The 19,955-nt window shown below is 39.6% G+C and overlaps 1 protein-coding gene across 1 annotated transcript in view; it reads left to right on the top strand.

The window, feature by feature from the left end:
• The window catches only part of GRID1 (glutamate ionotropic receptor delta type subunit 1), a 476,351-nt gene that overhangs the window by 172,738 nt on the left and 283,658 nt on the right, over nucleotides 1-19,955 (top strand). The window contains 1 exon segment of the mRNA XM_079312339.1: nucleotides 18,972-19,256. Within this exon segment, the coding sequence (XP_079168465.1) occupies nucleotides 18,972-19,256 (285 nt within the window).

Raw genomic sequence — 19,955 nt, 5'->3', positions numbered from 1 at the left:
CCTGTTTTTCTATCTAATAATAATTTTTGGGGAAGTGGATATAGGGATGGGAAGATGCATATTGTTCAGTAATTATTTTGATCTGGTATGACAGATTGTTTTTTGTTTTTTTCCTGGGCATTTTGTTTTCTTAGCATTGTGAGGCTGTCAAGAAGCATTTTCTGCTGCAATATGTTGTGTGTGTTTCCACACAGAATATATATGTGTTCACGTACACAGTAGTAAATTTGAAAACTGTTATTACCATTCAGGAAAGAGATCTTGTGTCTATTGTGGATATTTCTCAAAAACCACTACTTGAATGCTTGGTGACAGTAAGAAATGACAAATAAATCTTAGGGATTTTAAGAAAAGGAATGGAGAACAAATCAACCTCATTTTTTAAGTGTACTTCTGTATCTCAGTTTCTGTGTGCAGATCTGATGATCCTGTCTCTTAAAGGTCACAGTAAAACTGATAAAATCTAGAAGAAGGACAAGAAGGATGGTTAAAAGTGTGGAGCTGCCTGTACAGGAGGAGAAACACAATAGATTAGGATTGCTGCATGAAAAGATTATAATAGTATAACAGTAGAATGTAAAGATGTGGATAGAAGAGAAGTAAAGGTAGAGAGTGAGAATTATCTGCATGTTGTAATATGGGATCTAAGGGGTGCCCAACAAAAACAGATGTTTTAAAATAAGTCCTTTTTCATGGAAACCACAATTAAATTGCAGAGCTTGCTACCACAGAGTATGAAGGACAAAAAATTATACAGGAATTAAGATTCAGGTATTTTCATCAAAAATTTTTTTTGTAGGCTACATCCAATCCAAAGAAGGGATTGGAAGTCAACTCTAACTCAGGTTAATTCTGTTAAGCTGTTGGAACCACAGTCAGTGTACAGGCAGGAGGGTCAGACAATACATGCTCTGCTTCATGTTGTTAATTCACTAAGGGAAGGTATATTGGGATAGGTGGTTTCTTACTCCCTTTTAGCCTAGTCATTTCTGTAATCAGTGGTTGTGGCTATTTGATAGTGTAAGACCTAAGAGGCAGTTACTGTTATAATTTTTCTAATTAAAAAAAAAAAAAAAAGTGGCACAGTTTAGCCATGATATTTCCTCTGTGTCCAAGAGGGATTAGCAGGGTTTGTTGGAATTAGTTTGATTTCTTTTTTTGTTATTGTTGACAGTGCTATTGTTTCTCTTGGGTGTTCATAGCCAGATTGTGGCTGAGTGCACAGCCCACAAAGAAAAAGCCAATTATTAGGGGCCACAGAAGAGCACTGTGCAAGTCAGTTGACTTGAAAATGTACATGCACGTGCAAACATACATATATAAATATTTTAATCCAAAATCCTGATTTTGTTCCAGTGTGGTATCTCTTATTCCAGCTCTGAATCTGAGACCTGTCTCCAGTGCTGTAAGATAAACTGAGTCTGAGTTTGTGCTCTGTGCTCTCAGAGGTTCCAAAGTGGAGAGGGCATTATGATAGTCCAGCAAAGGTAATGCAAACAGAAGAGTGTTTTGTCAGGGGTAAGCGAATACTTTTGTGCAAGCTAGTATGTGGTAGATCAAACAGAGCAGAATCAGCACTGCAAACTCTGAGGCTTCTCTTCAAAGGAACACTTGATGCTGTAGCAAGGCTGTCTATCCATTATTTGCTTGTTATTTTATCTGATGGTGTATGTGAACTAAGTGATTTTAATTGATGCTTGTGGAAGCAGTAAATGAAAACTCTTACCATGATTCTGCTTTCTGCTCTTTGGTTCAGAAAAAAAGAAAAAGGGATTTTTTTATTTTTAATCTCCATGAAGTTTATTCTTAAAAGGGCAGTTTAGGGAATTAGTGTTCTTCGGTAGTGTGTTGAGGTAGAATACTAAGGTATGTGACATGCATATGTCTGCACATGTTTAACTGAGCTACAACAAATATTCCAAATCAAAAATTTGATACAGTGATGGTTTGGTACATGATCCAAGTGAGATATAAGATAAAGCTTTCTCTAAACCCAATGACAGCACTGTAAATATTCATGGCGGTGAAATAAATCATTCACCCTGTTAAAAGGGTTATCCGTACATCCTGAAATTTTATTTCCATTTAAATGTCTTATGAGGACAAAGAAATGAGTCATAAGAATTCTGCTGCTGACAATAAGCAGCACATGGTAATTTCTTCCACCTCAGACAGGAGAAAGAACCTTCATTTCCACTTCTGAGTAGTAAATCCTGAGTGATTTGCATAAAGGAAATTTGTACTGGAGTCAATAACATTGCCTGTCTTCTCAGCCATATAATGGGGTGAAAACCTTGTTGAAAAGTTCTGTACAGGATTTTGAAATATTTTAGAGGAATTTTTAGCTCATGTGTTTAGCCTGTGAATTCTAGAGCAAGAGTAACCTCGAAGTAGATCCAATTCAACACTGAGTCATTCCTTTTCTGTGGTCTCATTTCCTCAGGAAATGGTGTAGGCTTCTAAAGTAGGTTCCCTGTTTAATTTTTTCATTTTTTTTATATTCAAAATTTAGTATTAATTCAATCATATTTTGCAAGAATTTCTGATGAAGGAAACCACTGTAGTATAACAATTGCACTGAGTGTGTCAGGAACATGTGCCCACAATGCCAGACCTTCTGTCCTGCTTTGCAGTTGTGAGATGTGCCACTTAGGAGCTTCTCTGCACTGCTCAGTGCACTGTAGCACAGAAAAACCTTCTGTGTGACTTCAAAATGACCTAGCTCATGTACCAGTAGCTTGTGCAGCTGTGAACTGCACAGTGTAGACAAAATGTCCATTTGTAGATTATGTTGGTTTGGCTTTCCATGTCTTTCCAGAGACAGCAAGATTTGGTACTAGTAAATCTTAAAAAAAAAAAGCAGTGGTAGCTTTATGACAGCTCACTGTTCTTTGGTTTTATTATCTCTTCAAGGGACTGGAATGAGATGTATGAGATGTTTTGCTGCAGCACTGCAAGTGCAATTTCATTAAAATAGGACATTACGATACCTTTCAGATCCTATGAGACTGCTTGTGGCTTTTGCTGAAGCTGCAGCATGATTTCTCAAAGCAATACCCACTTAAACATAGAGTTTGCATGGTAGACATGGGTAAACATTAAACATAAGACAATGTGGTCTTCATCAAAGATGGAAATACTTGCTCTAAGGTATAATTTTTTTCCATAATGTTCAGACAAAACTATTGTAGGTCAATGGGTTACCATATGGAAAAATCATGCTGTGACAAATGCTTGCAGAAGCCAGCAGAATATCTAAGCAGTTCTGGATAGAGTGGAAGTGAGAAGCTATTGTAACTCAAGGGCTCTATGAAAGTAGGTGAGCACAAATGGTTAGCACAAGAAAAATGAGCAAGTTCTGTACTAGAAATAGTGTTTATGTTCTCATCCTTCATCTGGATTTGGGAAGAACAATTATGTGTGGGTGGCACCCATCTAGGCTAGGGAAGGCAGTAACTCAGTGACTCCAAGAGGAGTAGGTCAGTGGGTGCTGTAATGGCAGCTGAGACTGGCAAAGGTGTGCTCATGGCAAAATAAGGAATTTCACAGCTGTATCAGGGCTTATGGAAGAGAGGGCCAAAATGTCACTGGAGATGGATCAGTGGGAATGTGTTAGGAATGCCATAGTTTTCCTTTTTCCTTTCTGGTGACTGTTTTGTGAAGATACATGTAACATATGCTTAAGTATTTACAGGGAAGCAAAAGCTGATTAAAGATGTGGAAAAGAGCAGAGACTTGGAGCTATTAAAAAACCAAAACATAATTGGTGGAGGGGAAATGGTGATGCAAAGAGAGAGCAAGTGGGACTTTATTTCAGCTCTGTAGGAGGCAGTTTCAAGGCTTAAAATCAGCAAGAACTTTGTGAACTCAGAGTTAATGTATTGAGTGCTTAGAATCTTAGTAGGATTTTTTTATTTCTCATTTTTTTGGTAAGGATTAGACTCTATACAGATAATTAGAAAATGCACAAGTATACTTGATAGGATTAAGAAATTATAAAGAATTTAAATCCTCATGCTTCAGCACAAAAGCCAATGAATATGACAATATTGTGAACAATATTCTCTTATAGGAATTTGGTTTTGTGTATGTCTGCAAAAGATTTTAAAAGCCTTAGAGAGATTGGTGTGGTGTCAGTGACAGATATGGAAAATACACTGGCCTAGACAAGCCAAGCTAGCTAATATGGTAGATTCAATATTGTGAATTCAACGAAGGTGTTGCTTACACATTGTACAACGTTGACCTCTGATAAAGAAGCAGTTAGGGGATAACAAGTCTTCAAAAAAATGAACCCAAAATTTTGTCTCAAAATCCTTCACCCTAGCCTTTCAGTGGAACTGTGACAGATGGCTGCAAATCCATATTGAGTCATACTTTGTAATAGAAGAGAGATGATCCTGGACTGTAAAGGAATACATGGACAGTTATTTACATTAAAAATAGTTTATAGGAATTCAGATTTCTGGTCATTTACTTTTTATAGCATCTGCCCTGTTTTACTTTTAGTAGCCAAAAATAATTTAACATGTGATTCTGTTATGCAGGGCCTGAAATGAGATGACAAGTATGTATTTCTCTTCATGCTGTATTAACCACTCCAACAGAATGCAATTGCATGCATCATGCAAGTACTTCAGGAAGAACACAAATAAAAGAAATAAGCAAATGACCACACAAATTAAATTGGACCTTGCTGTCATTAATTTATCTGCATAAATCATCCATGTGACTCCTTGCCTGCTGTCAAATGTGCAGAGATCAGAAATTGAGTTTCCCAGCTAAATCAAATTGACCTGAAGATAAAAGTTTAGTGTCTCCTAATTTGTGTAAGTGGCATAAAGTGTTGCGCTTATTGTGGCAGTCACTCCACTATAAATAAGCACTGGCATTCTTGGTGAAGGAGGAAGCCTATCACTCTTGGTTAGGGTTTCTGAGTGATGGAAATTGGGGATTGTGTTCGACAGATTCAGTCTCCATCTCAGCTGGCATGTACCCAAGGTGTACAGGAGAGCTTTATGCTGGAGGCTTTGTAGGACTTGCACTTGAGAGCTCAGACTTTTCATAGCAAAGAACTGAAGCAAGAAGTTTCCAGCTGATGCTCACCCAAAGTGGAGCTTATAGAGACCAATCAGTTGCCAAATATTTTTGGCTGTCAGACCCTTGGGAAATGTGACTGTCATGTGGGATGAAGTTGCACATGTGCTTAAGAAGTGTCAGGTGAGGGCATTGGCTATTTCACTGCAGCTGAGTCCTGGGATCTCCTGCTCAGGGTGATAAGTGTGGATCAAAACCTCAGGGCTCAACCTGAGTCCTGTCGTGAGGGAAGTGGAGAGGCAGGAATGGGAGATGGTGGGGAGAGGAGTGGCTGGTGCATTGAACTTCAGCTGGGTTTCAGTTTTTGTATTAAAGGAAATGCATTTTTATTTCTTCCAGCCCTCCCGTCCCTCCTCCCCCCCAAAATATTTAGATTGTAATTTTAATTTTTTTTTCCAAAAAGTCATTACCTGAATTGAAATGTCAAGGTTTAATTATTAATTTGTCACTTGAAATTACCTGCCCTTTTTGGATCACATTTGATTCCTAGTGCTTCAGGCACATTGTGGGGTACAAGGATGTTTCAGCTGCTTGTCTCATGGGACTCTGTGTGCACCCAGGTCCCTGATGAGGAGTCTGTGCCTGCTCCAGGGCCTTGGTGCAGTTCAGCTGATTGGACTCTGAATGTCTTGTGCTGAATAGTAGAAGGGTATATTCACAAAATATGAAAATTGTCTTACAGTTAATGCAAAACAGAAAAGTCTATTGAGAGCATAGAAGACACTGTCTTTCTTTTCATTATGCATTTCTGTGTTCTACAATTAGTCTATAAATTGACCATTATCTATCTTTCTGTTTTGTAGTCTTTCTGATAATTTAGCTGATGTATTTGGTTGTTGCTCACAATGACCTTTTCATTCAGTTTTGATGTTCAAAGGCACTGGAGTCCTGTGAGTTACCTGATTAGCTGTGCTCAGTGCAGTTAATCAAATCAATCATTAAATTGGGGAAAATATGATAGGCACTTTTGCTGTTCAGAGCCCCCTTTTTCTAACAGAAGCAAATGTACAGTGCAGTCTCCTGCATGCACAGAGGACCAAGGAAATTGGGAAAGTCTTAAGTGAGATGTTCCCTTTTGTTACATTGCACAGAAATGTCTTTTAGACTGGAAAGGGACTTGGCAGAGAAGTGAGAAAATGTGTTTTTCTCTGACTGCCCAGGTTCTGTGTGGTGGAGCCCTAAATGTTCAGAGCAATGACTGCCCTGCTCAGCAGGGTCCCATCCTGCAGCTCACTTTAACACCTTGCTGTGCTTTTTTGTAGCTCAGGGAACAGAGGAAGCAATTTGTCCCTGTAGTGGATGCTGCCCTTGGTCTCCAGGCTTCCAGCCTGTGTCTGGTATGTGCAGCCACCCTGCACTAGGAGAGAGCATCTGATATGTGCCTTTGTTACACCTAGATATAATTGTGTAAAGTGTACAACAAGGAGCCAGACTTCCCCCAAACTTTACCTCTGCTTCAGTCTTGGGCTTCATTAATACCTTCTGTTGGTGCTGTGGCTAGGGATAATATATTGTGCCTTGGGTTCTGCAGCTAAGGAAACCTGTTGTTGTAGTAACCAAAGAAAAAAAAAAAAGAAATCACTTCTCTCTTGTAGAACTGAGAAATGGTTGTCAGTCTAAATATATATATAAAATAAGAGTGGTCTCCATAGAGTTTCCAAGACTAGTAAATGTGCAAGGTCATTGTCTGACAGACAGTCTCAAGATGTGGATTTGGACTACGCCAAAATATTCTTAGCATGTGAAAATGAAGAGCCTCTGTGACAAAAGCCCCACTGAGAAATCAGCTGACATGTCTATCCAGGAAGTGGTTTTCCTGGTTGCACAAAATAGTTTCAGCCTGTGAGGAAATAAATTAACTGGATTTCATAGTAGTTAGTTACTGGGATGAATCCCAGGTCCAAAATACAAGTGGTTCATAGTACTGCATGTATAATTAATGCTATAGAAAATGCTCAAGAGCTGTGTGGAACTCACCTTAGGTGATGTGAGAGAGGGGCAAGGTGTTTTCTACATGTATTTAGACAGAGATTCTTGAATGAACAAATGTCTTCTGGCCTAATGCTCATGAAATTGGATCCTTGGGAAATGGTTGTTTGAAGTAAATTGGGAAGGTTGGAGAGCTAACAGTAACCATGAACCTGAGTGTTAGAGCTCTGAGGCTGTACCTTCATGATGTGTCTAGGGATTTAACCTCAGAAGGCAATACCACACTTTTGGAGAGATTTGGGAAACTTTAAAAGCCCACAGTGTCAATTGTGCAGGTTGTTATCTGTCAGACAGAGGGTGCTGTACTGCCAGGCCTGGGCAGTGATTCCCTGCAGCCCCTTACCTTACAGTCAGATTGCTTTAAGAAAACAATTCAGTGATTATGAGAAAAGAATAGATGCTGTGAAGAGTGGGACAATTTAGGTGGTGTATATGGCACATGTTCTGGATGGGACAGTGGTTGTGCAGTAAAAAGGAAATAAATCAGAGTATAACAATCATACAATGATGACTGAAGCAAGCCCACCTCAGCCTGCAGGGAATACCATGGCTCTTGTCAGGATGTCCAGGCTCTCAAGCTGCCACTGTGCTGTGGCATCCTGCTGTAACTTGATTTTTATCAGTCTAGAAATGGAGTGTCTCTTGCAGTAAAATTTCCTGATGCTTGGGACAATGTGAGGCTTGCAGGAGGCTCTAGATGTTGTGGCTTTCTAATGTTTGATTTTTTTTTTTTAACATGGTTTATGACTTGAGCATACAACCATAATAGATAGTTTCAGAAAATCTGTATGATCCAATAATGAATGTCTTGAGTGAGAAGCTGGTGACCTATGAACAAACAAACAAAAATTCCTCATTTGTACTTTTCATTAGAAATTCCTTCTTCTAACAAGTTACATAATTTTTTAACCAGTAAAAAAAAATTATATTTGAAAGCAGGAACCTTTTCTGACCTGCTCTTTCTGCTTCTATATTTGAGGTGCATCTTTTCCTTAAACCAATCTCTGTTTTCCCAGCTTGAAATTAGGCACTGGCTTCTCCATTATGAGGTTTATCTTGTTAGTTTAAGCATTTTCCTTCCATCTGTGTTTAACTCTCTGCACGAGCACTGGTTATTGATGTTACAAAGCCCTATAGAAACAGATTCAGAGAGGAGCAATATTGAATTCCTTATTTGTCCCCAGGTGATAATGTTTCAGTAACTGCCTGTGCCTCGGACCACAGTGCCACAGTGGTTCTCTTGCTCTTGTGTAGAATACATTCAAATGCAGTAGTAAGAGGGCAGGGGCAAAATTGTTTTGGTTTTAGTGTGTGATGAAAGAAAGCTACCTGAAGGTGTTATGTTATGAGATTATATGAATGCAAACATAAAACATAACATCCAGTTAAGTGTTCTCAGTAATGAAGCCGAAGTAGGACCTAATAAGAATGTAATATGATATTTCTGTATAGATCATATCCCAGGGCTTGAGTTATTCTGTATTATCTATCCACTCTGCTAATATATATATGTTGTGTATATATACAATGTAGTTACTACTTGCTGAAATCAGATGTAGTTGAAGGAATTGTACAGCACCTGAAAGTAGAGCCTTTAAGGGAAGCAGTATCTTCCTGTGGAATGTGAGGTGTTTTTAAAAGCAGGTCTTTTCTATGTGACTTCTTCTAGATGAGTCTGAATTGGTGTCTACCATAGAGTGGCTTCCATGTGGAGAGAAACCTTTGTTGTAATTAGGCTTATTTTCAAACAATTTTTAATAATTTGATATTAAAGAAATAGTCTGTGTTTCTGTTGGTTTGAGGCAAGCCTGGTTATGCCCAGTATAATGCCTGTTTATCCTCAGAGACAGAGGCTGACATAGTTTTCTTTTTTTTTAAAAAGGGGTCTATTTGAAAATGGGAAAAACTTTAAAGAGGTCAGGTCTCATTTAAACATCAAAACAAGAGGCCTGGTCTTGCAGCAGCCTCTGGTAAGGAAGTGTGTAAATGTTGAGACTTTTTGAAAATCTGCCCTCAGGTTCACAGTGGGTGCTACCAGGTGTTAAACACATTTGAACAACTGGCTAATTTCTTGTATTAAGATGAGAACTCTTGACAATTTGTGAATTTGGTGTTTTCCCCTGATTTGTCTCATGCAGGGCGGAAGGAGAGAGAGAAATTCAGAATAATACTTTAATAATTTAAAGTTGTTTAGTAGGTGTTAAAAAAGTTTTGTGTGGTGTCTGATGTTATTTAGTGGCAACTGCTAAAAGGAAAACTGGAGAATGCATATTTGCAGTGTTTTAATGCTACCCAGTTTATAGCACTGGATGGCCATGGGGGATTTGAGATTTGCAAGCAAAGTGGTTTTTATATCACGAATACAGTGCTGAGTGAGGACAGGAACCTTTCCTTAGTAATGAGCAAAAATAATTTTGGCATTTGTTATGTCTTTCGTGAGTGAGGAAAGGAGAAAGTGTTCCTTTTAAAGTTGATTTTAGAAAATGACATAGCAGCTTTAGACTGTTGCTAGGCTTGGGATATTTGCATAATCTTTGGATGCAGTTGTAAGTGTGTGATACATTGCAGAGATCTTTCAATAGATCAACCCCTAAAGCTTGTCGATAAATACACTATAAATACATCCTGAGTCACAACTAGATTCATAAACACTGCAAGTCTTTCAGCAGTTGGCATAAATAGATGAATGCTGTTTGGATAAGTGGGCTCCTTCACCACGGCTGTGCTTCCCTGTGATGATTTCTGGTGTCTCCTCTGCATTATGTAATACCACTGTCCTCTTTGCTGCTAGAAGTAACAGCTGTGGGAGGGGGAAGGTTATAGATAGGACAATAAGGATAAGTTTTAGGGGTGTGCATTTCTGGAGCTGCTTGTTGGAGTATGGAACTTGCTGTCTGTGCATGAGACAATGGTAGCCTTTGGGAGCTTACCTTGAGCCTCATATCTTTTTGTTTCTGGTATTGCAGTACCCTCAATAGCATTACGTGTGCCCCAGAGTCTTCCCTAAAGTGTGAGGATGTAAGGTGCTGCTTTGGAGTGGTGTTTGGGGTTATTTGACTTGGTTGTCTTCAAACAGGCACTTTAGTGAGTACAATGGCAGTTTGGGAAGATCATGCATCAGTGCTTTGGTTTGCTTAAAATGTCTGTGTGAGTGGGATGTGCAGAGAGTGGCACGTGCTCCTAATGTGCTGGGGAAACAACAGCAATCTTTTGTAAGTAGTGCAGAGGGAGTTGAGGAGGCTTAGGCTGATGCTCATGCCTCCTGCTTTCAGCTTAAGGTGTGATGCAAAGGTGAAGAGTTTAAGCCTCCTCCCAAATGGAAATTTCTGTTGGCCCTATTTGTGCATGGATATCTTTAGATAGGCAAGCAGGGTAATGTGTTCCTTGGTTGTCAATCCTGCTCCAAATCCAAGTGTGTTCCTCAGTACCAAAGAATGGGAGGTTTGATCAGCTTATCTGGAATCTCCATGTTTGACTGCTTTTTGTAGATGGCAGGAGTGTGTTTTCCTTTTGTGCATGCTCAAACTGAGCCTGAGCTACACTGACATTAAAATAATACTCAGCATGTACAAGTATAATAGTCCCAAAGGAGGCAACAAAGTCAGGCATCCCTGCAGAATGCTAACAAGGATGTAAAAAATACTCCTATGTCATTGGCTTGTCATGAAAGGCTGGTGAAAAAAGCAGAGGGTGAAAAAGTGCAGCTCATTCTGTGTTGAAGGGCAAAAGAAAACATAATTATTGAAGAACTTGCAAAGAACAGAGATCAAATATGCAATGTTCAGAAAAGCAGTTATGTCCTGTGAATAATTGAGAGGGTTTGCAGTTAATTCTACCTCAGAACTAGTGTTGAAGGGGAAAAAGAAAAAAAAAGTCAAAGCTGATTCGGTTCCACCTAGTCCCTTAAAATAGTATTGATGCCATTGTGATTAATGTGTAGTTTTGTAGAACCATGCACTATTCAAAATTACCAGAAGTGCTTATTCACATTTTTAATCATGCCAAACTACAATTTCAAGAGAAAGTCTTCACTAATGGAGCTATATTTTGTTGAGAAAACAGAAGTACAGTTATTCTGCAGAATTTCTGCACCATCAAATTTCTATTTAGCTAATTTAAAGACCTTTTTATTATTAATTGAGAAAACTAGAAAAGGTATAAATTCTGCGATGTTGCACATTCTTAACCACTCACAATGCTCTTTTTTTTTTTAATTTAAATACTTTTAATACCTACATTATGCAGTCTTTCCTGGTGTAGTCTTCTAGATCCATCCAACTGCAAAACCAAGAGTAGAAATCAACTCTAAAGCAATTTGAAGGCTGTTTGTGCTCTCAGAGACTCTTACCTTCTTAGGAGGAGCTAGAGAGCAGTGTCAGAGCTGTCTTTTGGCAAAACAAGGCCATCTCTTATCTGTCACTAGTGCTCTCAATTAATGCACTTTTATCAGTAGAGTGTGCTTTTTGCCAATTTCATGGCTGTAGCTTTTCCATGCAAAATGCAGCATGTTCAGGGAAGATTAACCCAAAAACCTTACTTGGAAAACAACTGGTGCATTTGTTGACCACTTGATGGCATCACTCAGTTGTACAGAAACTAAAGTTGTCAGTAGAGCAGTGTGTTATTTGTGCTTGGTGTTTTATTTTGACCATCAAAGAGTGAAGGGAGTTATTAATACACTCCCATAAATTAAATGAAAGCCACAATTCTAGTTTTTATTCTCTGTTGTATATTACTTACCATTTTGGAATAATGTCTTTGTCTGCATAAATGCAAACAGAAGAGTGGTCTAGACTGCTCCTCTTGATGCTCCTGGTTAATTTTTCAAGGATAGTGGTTAGTGGTTTAGCACTGACACAAGGAACGTTGTCCTGCACAGAAACTGGCTTTTTGGTTTGTCTTTCCAATGATATTGCTTTAAATCTCCAATTGTTGCAGTTAATGTGGATGTTAGGGAAATGATTTATGATTTGGTGTTCACCATAAGTCCTATAAAATGAAAGCATTTTGCAGCCTTCATACCAAAAGCTCTGTGTGTGTGTGCCAGCCAGCAATGACAGTGTACTGAAAATGCTGAGCCAAGGGGGTAATGGAGCAAACAAGGCACAGTGGCAATTATTTAGATGTAAAGGACACTTCTGGTAATGCCAGGGGAGCTCTGAGAGTTTATACATGCTGAGAATTGGCCCACAAGACACCAGGCTGTAAATCATAGAGTTGAAAGGCAGCTGAAGATGTAAGAGCTGCTTGTCTTGAGCAGTGTCACTGAGCAGTGACGAGGCCCCTGTCAGCCCCTGAGCCTGGAGGGATGGAGCCAGCTGCTGACCCCAGCAACTTCTTCTCTTACTCCTCCTCCTTCAATAATGGAAAAACAATAGAAACACTGCCCAAAAATCTGGGGATGAACTTTAGAAGCAAGCTTTCCAATTTTTTTTTTTATAAGCATTTTAAATCTTAATGCTTTTCTTGCTTTTGAGATGTTTTTCAGATGCTGCTTTGTCAGATGAGGTATTTTGGGGCTTTGGTTGACTTGATTTTTTTTTTTTTTTTTTTTTTTTTAAATCAAAACCACAGAGGTGAAATTGTGAATTTTCTTTCTTGTTCTAAGATGTCTTTTGTTTTGCTAATGGAGTAGGAAATATCCATCTTCACTACATATAAAGTGATACAGCAATAAAAGTGCTACATAAAAGGTTTTTGCTGTCTACCTTTATCTTTTCTTTGTATTAGTCATTATGTGACGACTATAGCTTTGTGTAGATTTCATAATAAAAATAATAAATTCTTTGTTATTTGTAGAAGCATAGTGTAAGTATAGAACATAATGGTTGATAAAAGCCTACAGAAATGAAACAAAGAAAAATATGTTTATTGCTGAGTATCCAAAGAGAACAACTGCATAGCATGTCATTAAGTGCAAATGATGCAAACTCATTATGAATTGCCTTTCTCAGTTATGGAAAGAAGCTGAAGAGTAAGAAATGTCATAAAATGTGAAGCAAGAAATAAATTACTCTTCAGGCAACCCCAATTAGTGAAGTATGAGGTTCAGTGAGTGCGTAGATAACTAATTTTAATGTTGTTCTTAATGCACTAATAATAGGAGAATCTTTGTATAAATCAGTATTTTAATAGAAGCATTCTCAGTTATACAGATGAGATTATTTTATAATTTTTTCTACCTAATCACCTGGTTTTGCACAAAAGCATTAAAGGCCTTTTGAGGCCCAAAGAGGAGTAAAATGTAGATAGCTAATAGTCTTTTGCCATTTTTCTGATGACTGAATTATCTGTGGGCCTGTGCCTGAACTTCATGGAAGGTTTCTCATGTACTACAGCAGGAACGTTCAGGTTTTGCTTAGACATGTGTGAAAACACTTCTGTGGTTTGTGCTATTTTGGCTTTACCTGGAAGAATTGTATCAGCATCCTCTTGAGTTTATAATATTGCTTGGTGGATACAGTCTTTCTCCTTGCATCATTGTCTTTTCTATCTCATTTCAGTGCTCCAACAAACCTCCCAGAAGGGCTTTTTAAATTCAATTTGAGAATACCTCTGTGGGTGTGCTTCCCACAGACCTTACATCTTGATTCAAGCACAATTTTCCAAACTGATACATTTTTATCTCTGGACTCTTGGTTGTTCTAGTGTTTCAACCCAAAATTTTACATGTCTCTGTTTATCTATAAATTGACTAATGAACTAAACTGCTAATTAAATTTTCTACCCATAAATAATACAATAATTCATTTATATATAGCACATGACATTCTGCATCTGCTTGCTTGTTCTGTTGGTAGATCTGCTAACTATGCACTTTCAGTAGATATAAGAGGCCTTGATAATCTCATGGAATATTAGGATTTAGGCTCCCAAAACCAGAGTTTTTTTCCCCAGAATCTGCTGTGCTCTCTAGACTTTGTTTTAGTGACAGCATTTTTCCTACTGGTTTTCAAAGATAAATAATGTGAAAAATTAGTTTTCTGCCAGATTGACAGAGGAAGTAGTACTGAGGCAAGCATGAAGTCCCTTGTCTCAGCAGGAAGGTGGCTTTCAAACCTAATCACAGACACTTAAGTGCCAACTTAGTTAATCACTTCATTGCAGAGTTACACAGCGTGTCTGAAGTTATCTTCCTTCCTTTGAAAATCTTTCCAAGCAGAAAGGCAACAGCCTCTCAATTTTCAGACAGTGATTTTTTAAAAATGCAAGTTATTTGTGATTTGGATGATTCTCTATTTGCAGTGCAGTAAGGAGTTTCTTAGGGTTAGTCAAACTAAAAGAGAAGGAAAAAAATTCAACGAAAAACTTGAAGAGGATTTATTAAATATGAAAGGGTGGGCAGGATGGTGATGCCCAGAAGTGAGAGACAGAAAGATATTGAAGTCTGAAGAGGCAGTGTGAATGCCAGTAGGTGGATATATTGTTAGAGCTGAAATTACACTGGCAGCTACTCTACAGATAATGGAAGAAACAAAGGGACAAGTTTCTACCCTTTTCTGATAATAGGAAATCACTGAAAGAGAGACTTATGTTGTCACATTGCCAGGAGCAAGATAACAGTTTCTCTTGGAGTATTTTAATCCCCAGTGGTTTGGAGAGAGAGGGATTTCATTACAGAGATCTGAGATAAAGCCCTCAATGCAAATATCCCCACGAGGCTGGTGCCAAATCAGAATTGTGCCATCTACACCTGTCTTCAGAATGAGGAAGTACAGGAAGCAGTGGTAGAAATGCAAGATGTGAAGGATGAAGTAAAAGTAGAAGTCTTGCATTGTCTCGTGTGCCATGAGGAGTCCCACTGATGAGGAGGATCATGTGGATAAGGCAAAGTCTGAAAATTAATTGCTTATTTTTCAGGCTTAAGTGTGCTCTTAATGGAATGTGTCTGGAGTTAGAGATGTGAGTCACAGAATCAGAAAGTTTTGTATATATTGCTGATGTGAGAGTAAAATTAGAGGCAATAGATGGAGTAGTAAGCAGTGTCTTGTGAAACACTGGTGGAAATGACAGTTCAAGATGTAAAATAGCAAGCAGATGTGTAAAAGGGCGTCTCTGAAAACAGACTTCAAAAGAATAGGTTAGGAGAGATACTTCACCAGAACAATTACAAACAGGGTTAATCAATAATTTGGGAAACGTCTGTGAAATCCAAGAATAAGGTTGAGAGATGGTCTCTTGGTGGAGGCCAACACTGAACAAGTACCATGAGATTGTTTAATTGGCTCAAATAGATTAATGAGGATTTATTCTTTAGGTATGATGGTGTTCATGTTTTCATCATGTTAGACTGCACATTTCATACTGTATGGTTTGCATGACGTTGGTATCTTCTTAAAATGAAGTTGGATGGTGATGAAGTAATGCTCAGCACAGTAAACTAGTATCTGTTTCTGTTTAAATAGTAGTACAATCTGGGACAGGATTACCAGAACATTTGTGTCTTTTCATCTGTGAAACAAATACTTTAAAAGCCTTATTTCTTAAAACTAATCTAAATAAAGATATCTGCAACATAAATGAATATGGAAACATTTTATTTATAAGAATATTAAATGTATGCTACCATAACTATAGTAACTGAAGTTCACTGAAGTTCTCAAGGTGTTTTGATTCCCTTTCCTTATGTTGTTGGTAGTTTGATGTGGACCAAAGCATTTCAAATCTAATGTATTCAGCTCATAAGAAAATCAAAATCGGGGCAATGAATTTTTTATGTAAAAATTGCACGCTCTTTTGAATGCTTGTGGAACTGCAACTGATAGACAGAATTAGCCATTTACTCAGTCCTGGAGTCAAGGTTATTTGGTTGTTGCTGCAAATCTATAGCAATTGTGAAGTTAAACAGAAAATTCTTTTATTTTCTAATGTTAGTTTTCTGTGCAAGAAATTGTAGGAATGTGGGGGGAATCCTAAAAAACCAAAAAAGTGGTCCACCAGAGTTTTCTTCCAAGATTGTATAATCCTTGAACGTTCCCTTGCTAAGGAATTTTGAGATGCCTTAAGAGCTAATGAGTTTTTTAATGGAGTCTGTTATGTTGTTGTTCTCTATTGTGTTACTCATGTAGAAAGTAATACTTTACTTTATGTGCTCAAAGCTTATTCTCACCCTTCAGTGCAATAATTGTGGAGAGGTTGAACTTCTTGGAATCCATTGTATTTTTGTGTAATGGAAGTCTTCTATTAGAAATGACATGTTCTATTTCACATTCTGTAATTTGACTAAAGAAAGCAATTCAGAAAACATGATTTTTTTTTTTTTTCTTTAGTCATTCCAGTTTTTATTGTCTGCTATCTCAAAGCAGAGAGGCAAGAAGAGCACTCACTTACTAAGTAGCATATGCTTTCAGGCAGAACATAATCAATCGACAAAAATATCAGAATGTGGAATCACATTGACTAATTCTTCAATCTAACCCATGGACACAAACAACAAAACACTGGGAGAATGCCTCAGCTGAAATGGTCTTTGCTGAGTTATTTCAGCTGTGTTTGGTGGGCTGTGCTGAGAGATAAGGGGACCCATTTGCAGTGATCTGTCGCTTCTCTGGTCTTTCTGCTGCTCATAAGCAGCAGCTTTTGATTAGTGCCAGTCACTGAATGAAGATTTTTCTTGTTATACAACTGGTGATCAGCTCTGAATTGCACAAATAAGTGACTCTCTGAATGCAGCCTCCTGTCAGAAAGAGCTTTGTTTTTTGTCTCCTTCTGTCTGGTTTGCAAGTAAATTGTTCTGCCACAGCCCCGTGTGGCTTCCTGCTCTCACCCTTGGTGACAGCAAAGCTTGCTGGCTGGTGATCTCTGCAGGGGTTTATGGCTCAGCTCTGCTGTTCTCTCCCTCTGTTCTCACTTCTCTGTTCCCTCCCCTACTGTGACTAAATAAATTACCTGTATGACATGTTCAGTTTTCTCTGGCAAGAAGCCTGGGAAATCAAATCTGTTCCCAAACCTAGGTCTTCCATTTGGCAAATACAATGCCTCCCTGCTGCTAAATCAGGTCAGCTCTCAAGAAAAACAAAGAACGATTTCATATAGCTATAATCAACACAGAGTAAATTTAGATAATGCAGCAGACATATGTTTATTGTAAAGACCATCAAGGAAATAATTTTAAAAGCTCTTCATCTTTGTTGCATCAGGATACATGTTGAACATTCTGTGCACAGAGAAGATCAAACATTTTCTTTCTGTTATCCCATATCAAAGTGAAATATATCTATTTTCTGTCTGGTCTAAGAAGATTTTTGGTGGAGTGGTTCATTGCTTGTGTGAGAAACAGTTATGTATTTAATTATGGAGGCTTTATGTAATTAACATTAATTGATACTTAGCTGTTAATTACTATTAATTATTCGTAACCTACTTCCTTTGACTTTCTAGCCTCGATAGTGGTGATATACTTAAAAGTGTTTGGAGAAGGATAAATAAATGCTTTTAATGGATTATGTTCTCTTTTCTGCCTTTCCACTGGAGCTGAGGCAGCAGGTCAGTGGCAGTGTGGCTGCAGGTCACCTGCTGCCACTAGCCCTGATGTGGAGCTGGCAGTCCCCCTGCCTGTGTGCTGTCCTTGTGGGGGAAGCACCATCACAGGCAGCCTCCCCTCTCCAGCTGGAAGCTGAATTTCCTGCTCAGCTCTCTGTGTGTCCCAGGGGGCTCTGAGTTGCACCCCAGAGGCTCTTGGTTCGTGCACTGTTGAGGAGCTCATGTGGATTGCACAGGGCTGTGGAGCATCTGCTGTCCCCTCCTGTCTGGCTTTGCTGTGCTGGGGGAGCAGAGCAGGGGTTTCCTGTGGGCAGGCTGTGCTTGGGCAGGTGCTTATTGGGGTCTGAATTAGCTACTGAACCCCTGAGCCTGCCCCCAGCCCTCTTTGAAGGTGGAGCAGGCAGTTCCTAGTGCCCCTGGGGGAAACCCAGGGCTGGTGCCAGCCTATCCCATGTGGGTCTCCTGTGCTGAGCTCCCAGGCCAACTTGGCTGCCACATTTTCACTGGGTTAGTAAAAACTGGTATCAGTGGCTGCCTTATGGTCTTACACAGTCTTCTCAGCACTGCCGACTGAATAGCTGCTGAGGGCCCTGGCTGGAAATATTTTCTAACTGCAGCTGAAGATCAATCAGATTGCCTTATCTGGAGAAATCCTGGGAATAACATGACGTGGGGTGTCTTGAGCAGCCTAGCACACTGCCCAAGCCTCTGCATGGTCTCTGTTTCAAATTCAGTTTGAGAACAATGCTTCATTCTCAAAAACGGATGGGGTCAAATGTATATGCTGCATTTTTAAATGATACGTGCTTTTCCAGATCTTTTTAAGGATAGCTACAGCATTGCTAATAATTGTTTAGTCATTCATGAGTTGTCTTGGTTCTAAAGAATACCTTTGTTGTTTCTTCATTGCTCTGAGACACACAGTGAATGTTTTTTATCAATTAAAAAAAATCCTTCAAAACTCTGCTGTATGAGGGAAATGCTTGGAATAGAAATTGCTCTTTATTGTCTGAAATCTTCATCCAATGTACCCAACAAGGATTAAGGGGTTAAAACAGTGATGCGAGTTTAAAAATATGGGAATTCATTCCTGCATGCACTAGGACTGACCTGAAGCAAGGGCCATAATCTCCATCCACATCAGCTGCTGTCTCAAGGACTGACAGCAGTTATGTTATCTGTCCTCATCTTTGGCATATCAGGACAGATTGCAGACACCATCTCCTACTGTAAAGGTACAGGACCCACCTCCGAAAGGCTTCAGCTGATAGCGTAATATAAATCATTGCAGCCCCGCGTTGACAGCAAGGGCAAAACCTTCCTCGTTCCCTTCTTAGCATCTGGGTTTGCCGAAGGACTCGCCGAGCTCGCTCCAACTCTGCTTTTCCTCTTGTCTCCCGCAGCCTGCGACCTGATGACGCTGGGGATCCTGGCGCTGGTGACCTCGACGGGCTGCGCCTCGGCCAGCGCGCTGCAGTCGCTGACGGACGCCATGCACATCCCGCACCTGTTCGTGCAGCGCAGCACGGGCGGCTCCCCGCGCACGGCCTGCCAGCTCAACCCCAGCCTGGAGGACGAGGAGTACACGCTGGCCGCGCGCCCGCCCGTGCGCCTCAACGACGTCATGCTCAGGCTGGTCACCGAGCTGCGCTGGCAGAAGTTCATCGTCTTCTACGACAGCGACTACGGTAAGGAAGGGCGTCTTCGTTACCTTCATTTCTCTGTTATGCTCCTGTTGCATTTGAGGCTATAGGAGAGCGGAGAAAAGGGCAATGCAACATAGTTCCTGGTGTAATGGAGGAGTAGAAACAGAGAGAGCTTTGTTTAAAGAACCACTGTACTTATATAGTGCAAAACAGAATAGGAAAGACTCGTGAAGGTCCAAGACTGGTCCAAGAAGGCGACACCTCTTTGAAAACACGCTTTCTGCAAAGCATCACGTCTCCAGCAGGTGTTTAATCATTGTTACAATTTGTTGTCCTTGGGCAGCCTGGGAAAGGGCTGCTTTCTTGGCTCTCAGCAGCATCCTAATGACACGTTCATCACTGGGAGGTGAGGAGCAAAACGTAGAGGGAAGGGTGGAATATGACTTGCTGAGTTTTTCACTGGCAGAGGAAGAAAGTGTTTCAAGTGGATGCAGGTCTTTGTCTTGAAGGAAAGGTTGCCATGAAGGCTAGTTCTCAGACAAGGAGAAAAGTTGCTTAGCAACACCTACTCAGCCAGACAAAGTTTGAATCATCTCACACTTTTTCAGTAAAATATTAATCCGGGGTTGACATCGATCGATAGGGGTCACATAGGTGTGCAAGAAAGTTCAGCATGGTCTCTACCTGCTCCAGAAAACACTTTATATCAAAGCTGAATTCCATTCTCTTTAAAAAGTAATT

This window comes from Erithacus rubecula (assembly GCF_903797595.1).
Source record: "Erithacus rubecula genome assembly, chromosome: 9".
In the NCBI taxonomy this organism is placed as follows: Eukaryota; Metazoa; Chordata; class Aves; order Passeriformes; family Muscicapidae; genus Erithacus; species Erithacus rubecula.
Note: the sequence above shows the minus strand (reverse complement) of the source record. Positions and strands in the feature narration are given on the sequence as shown.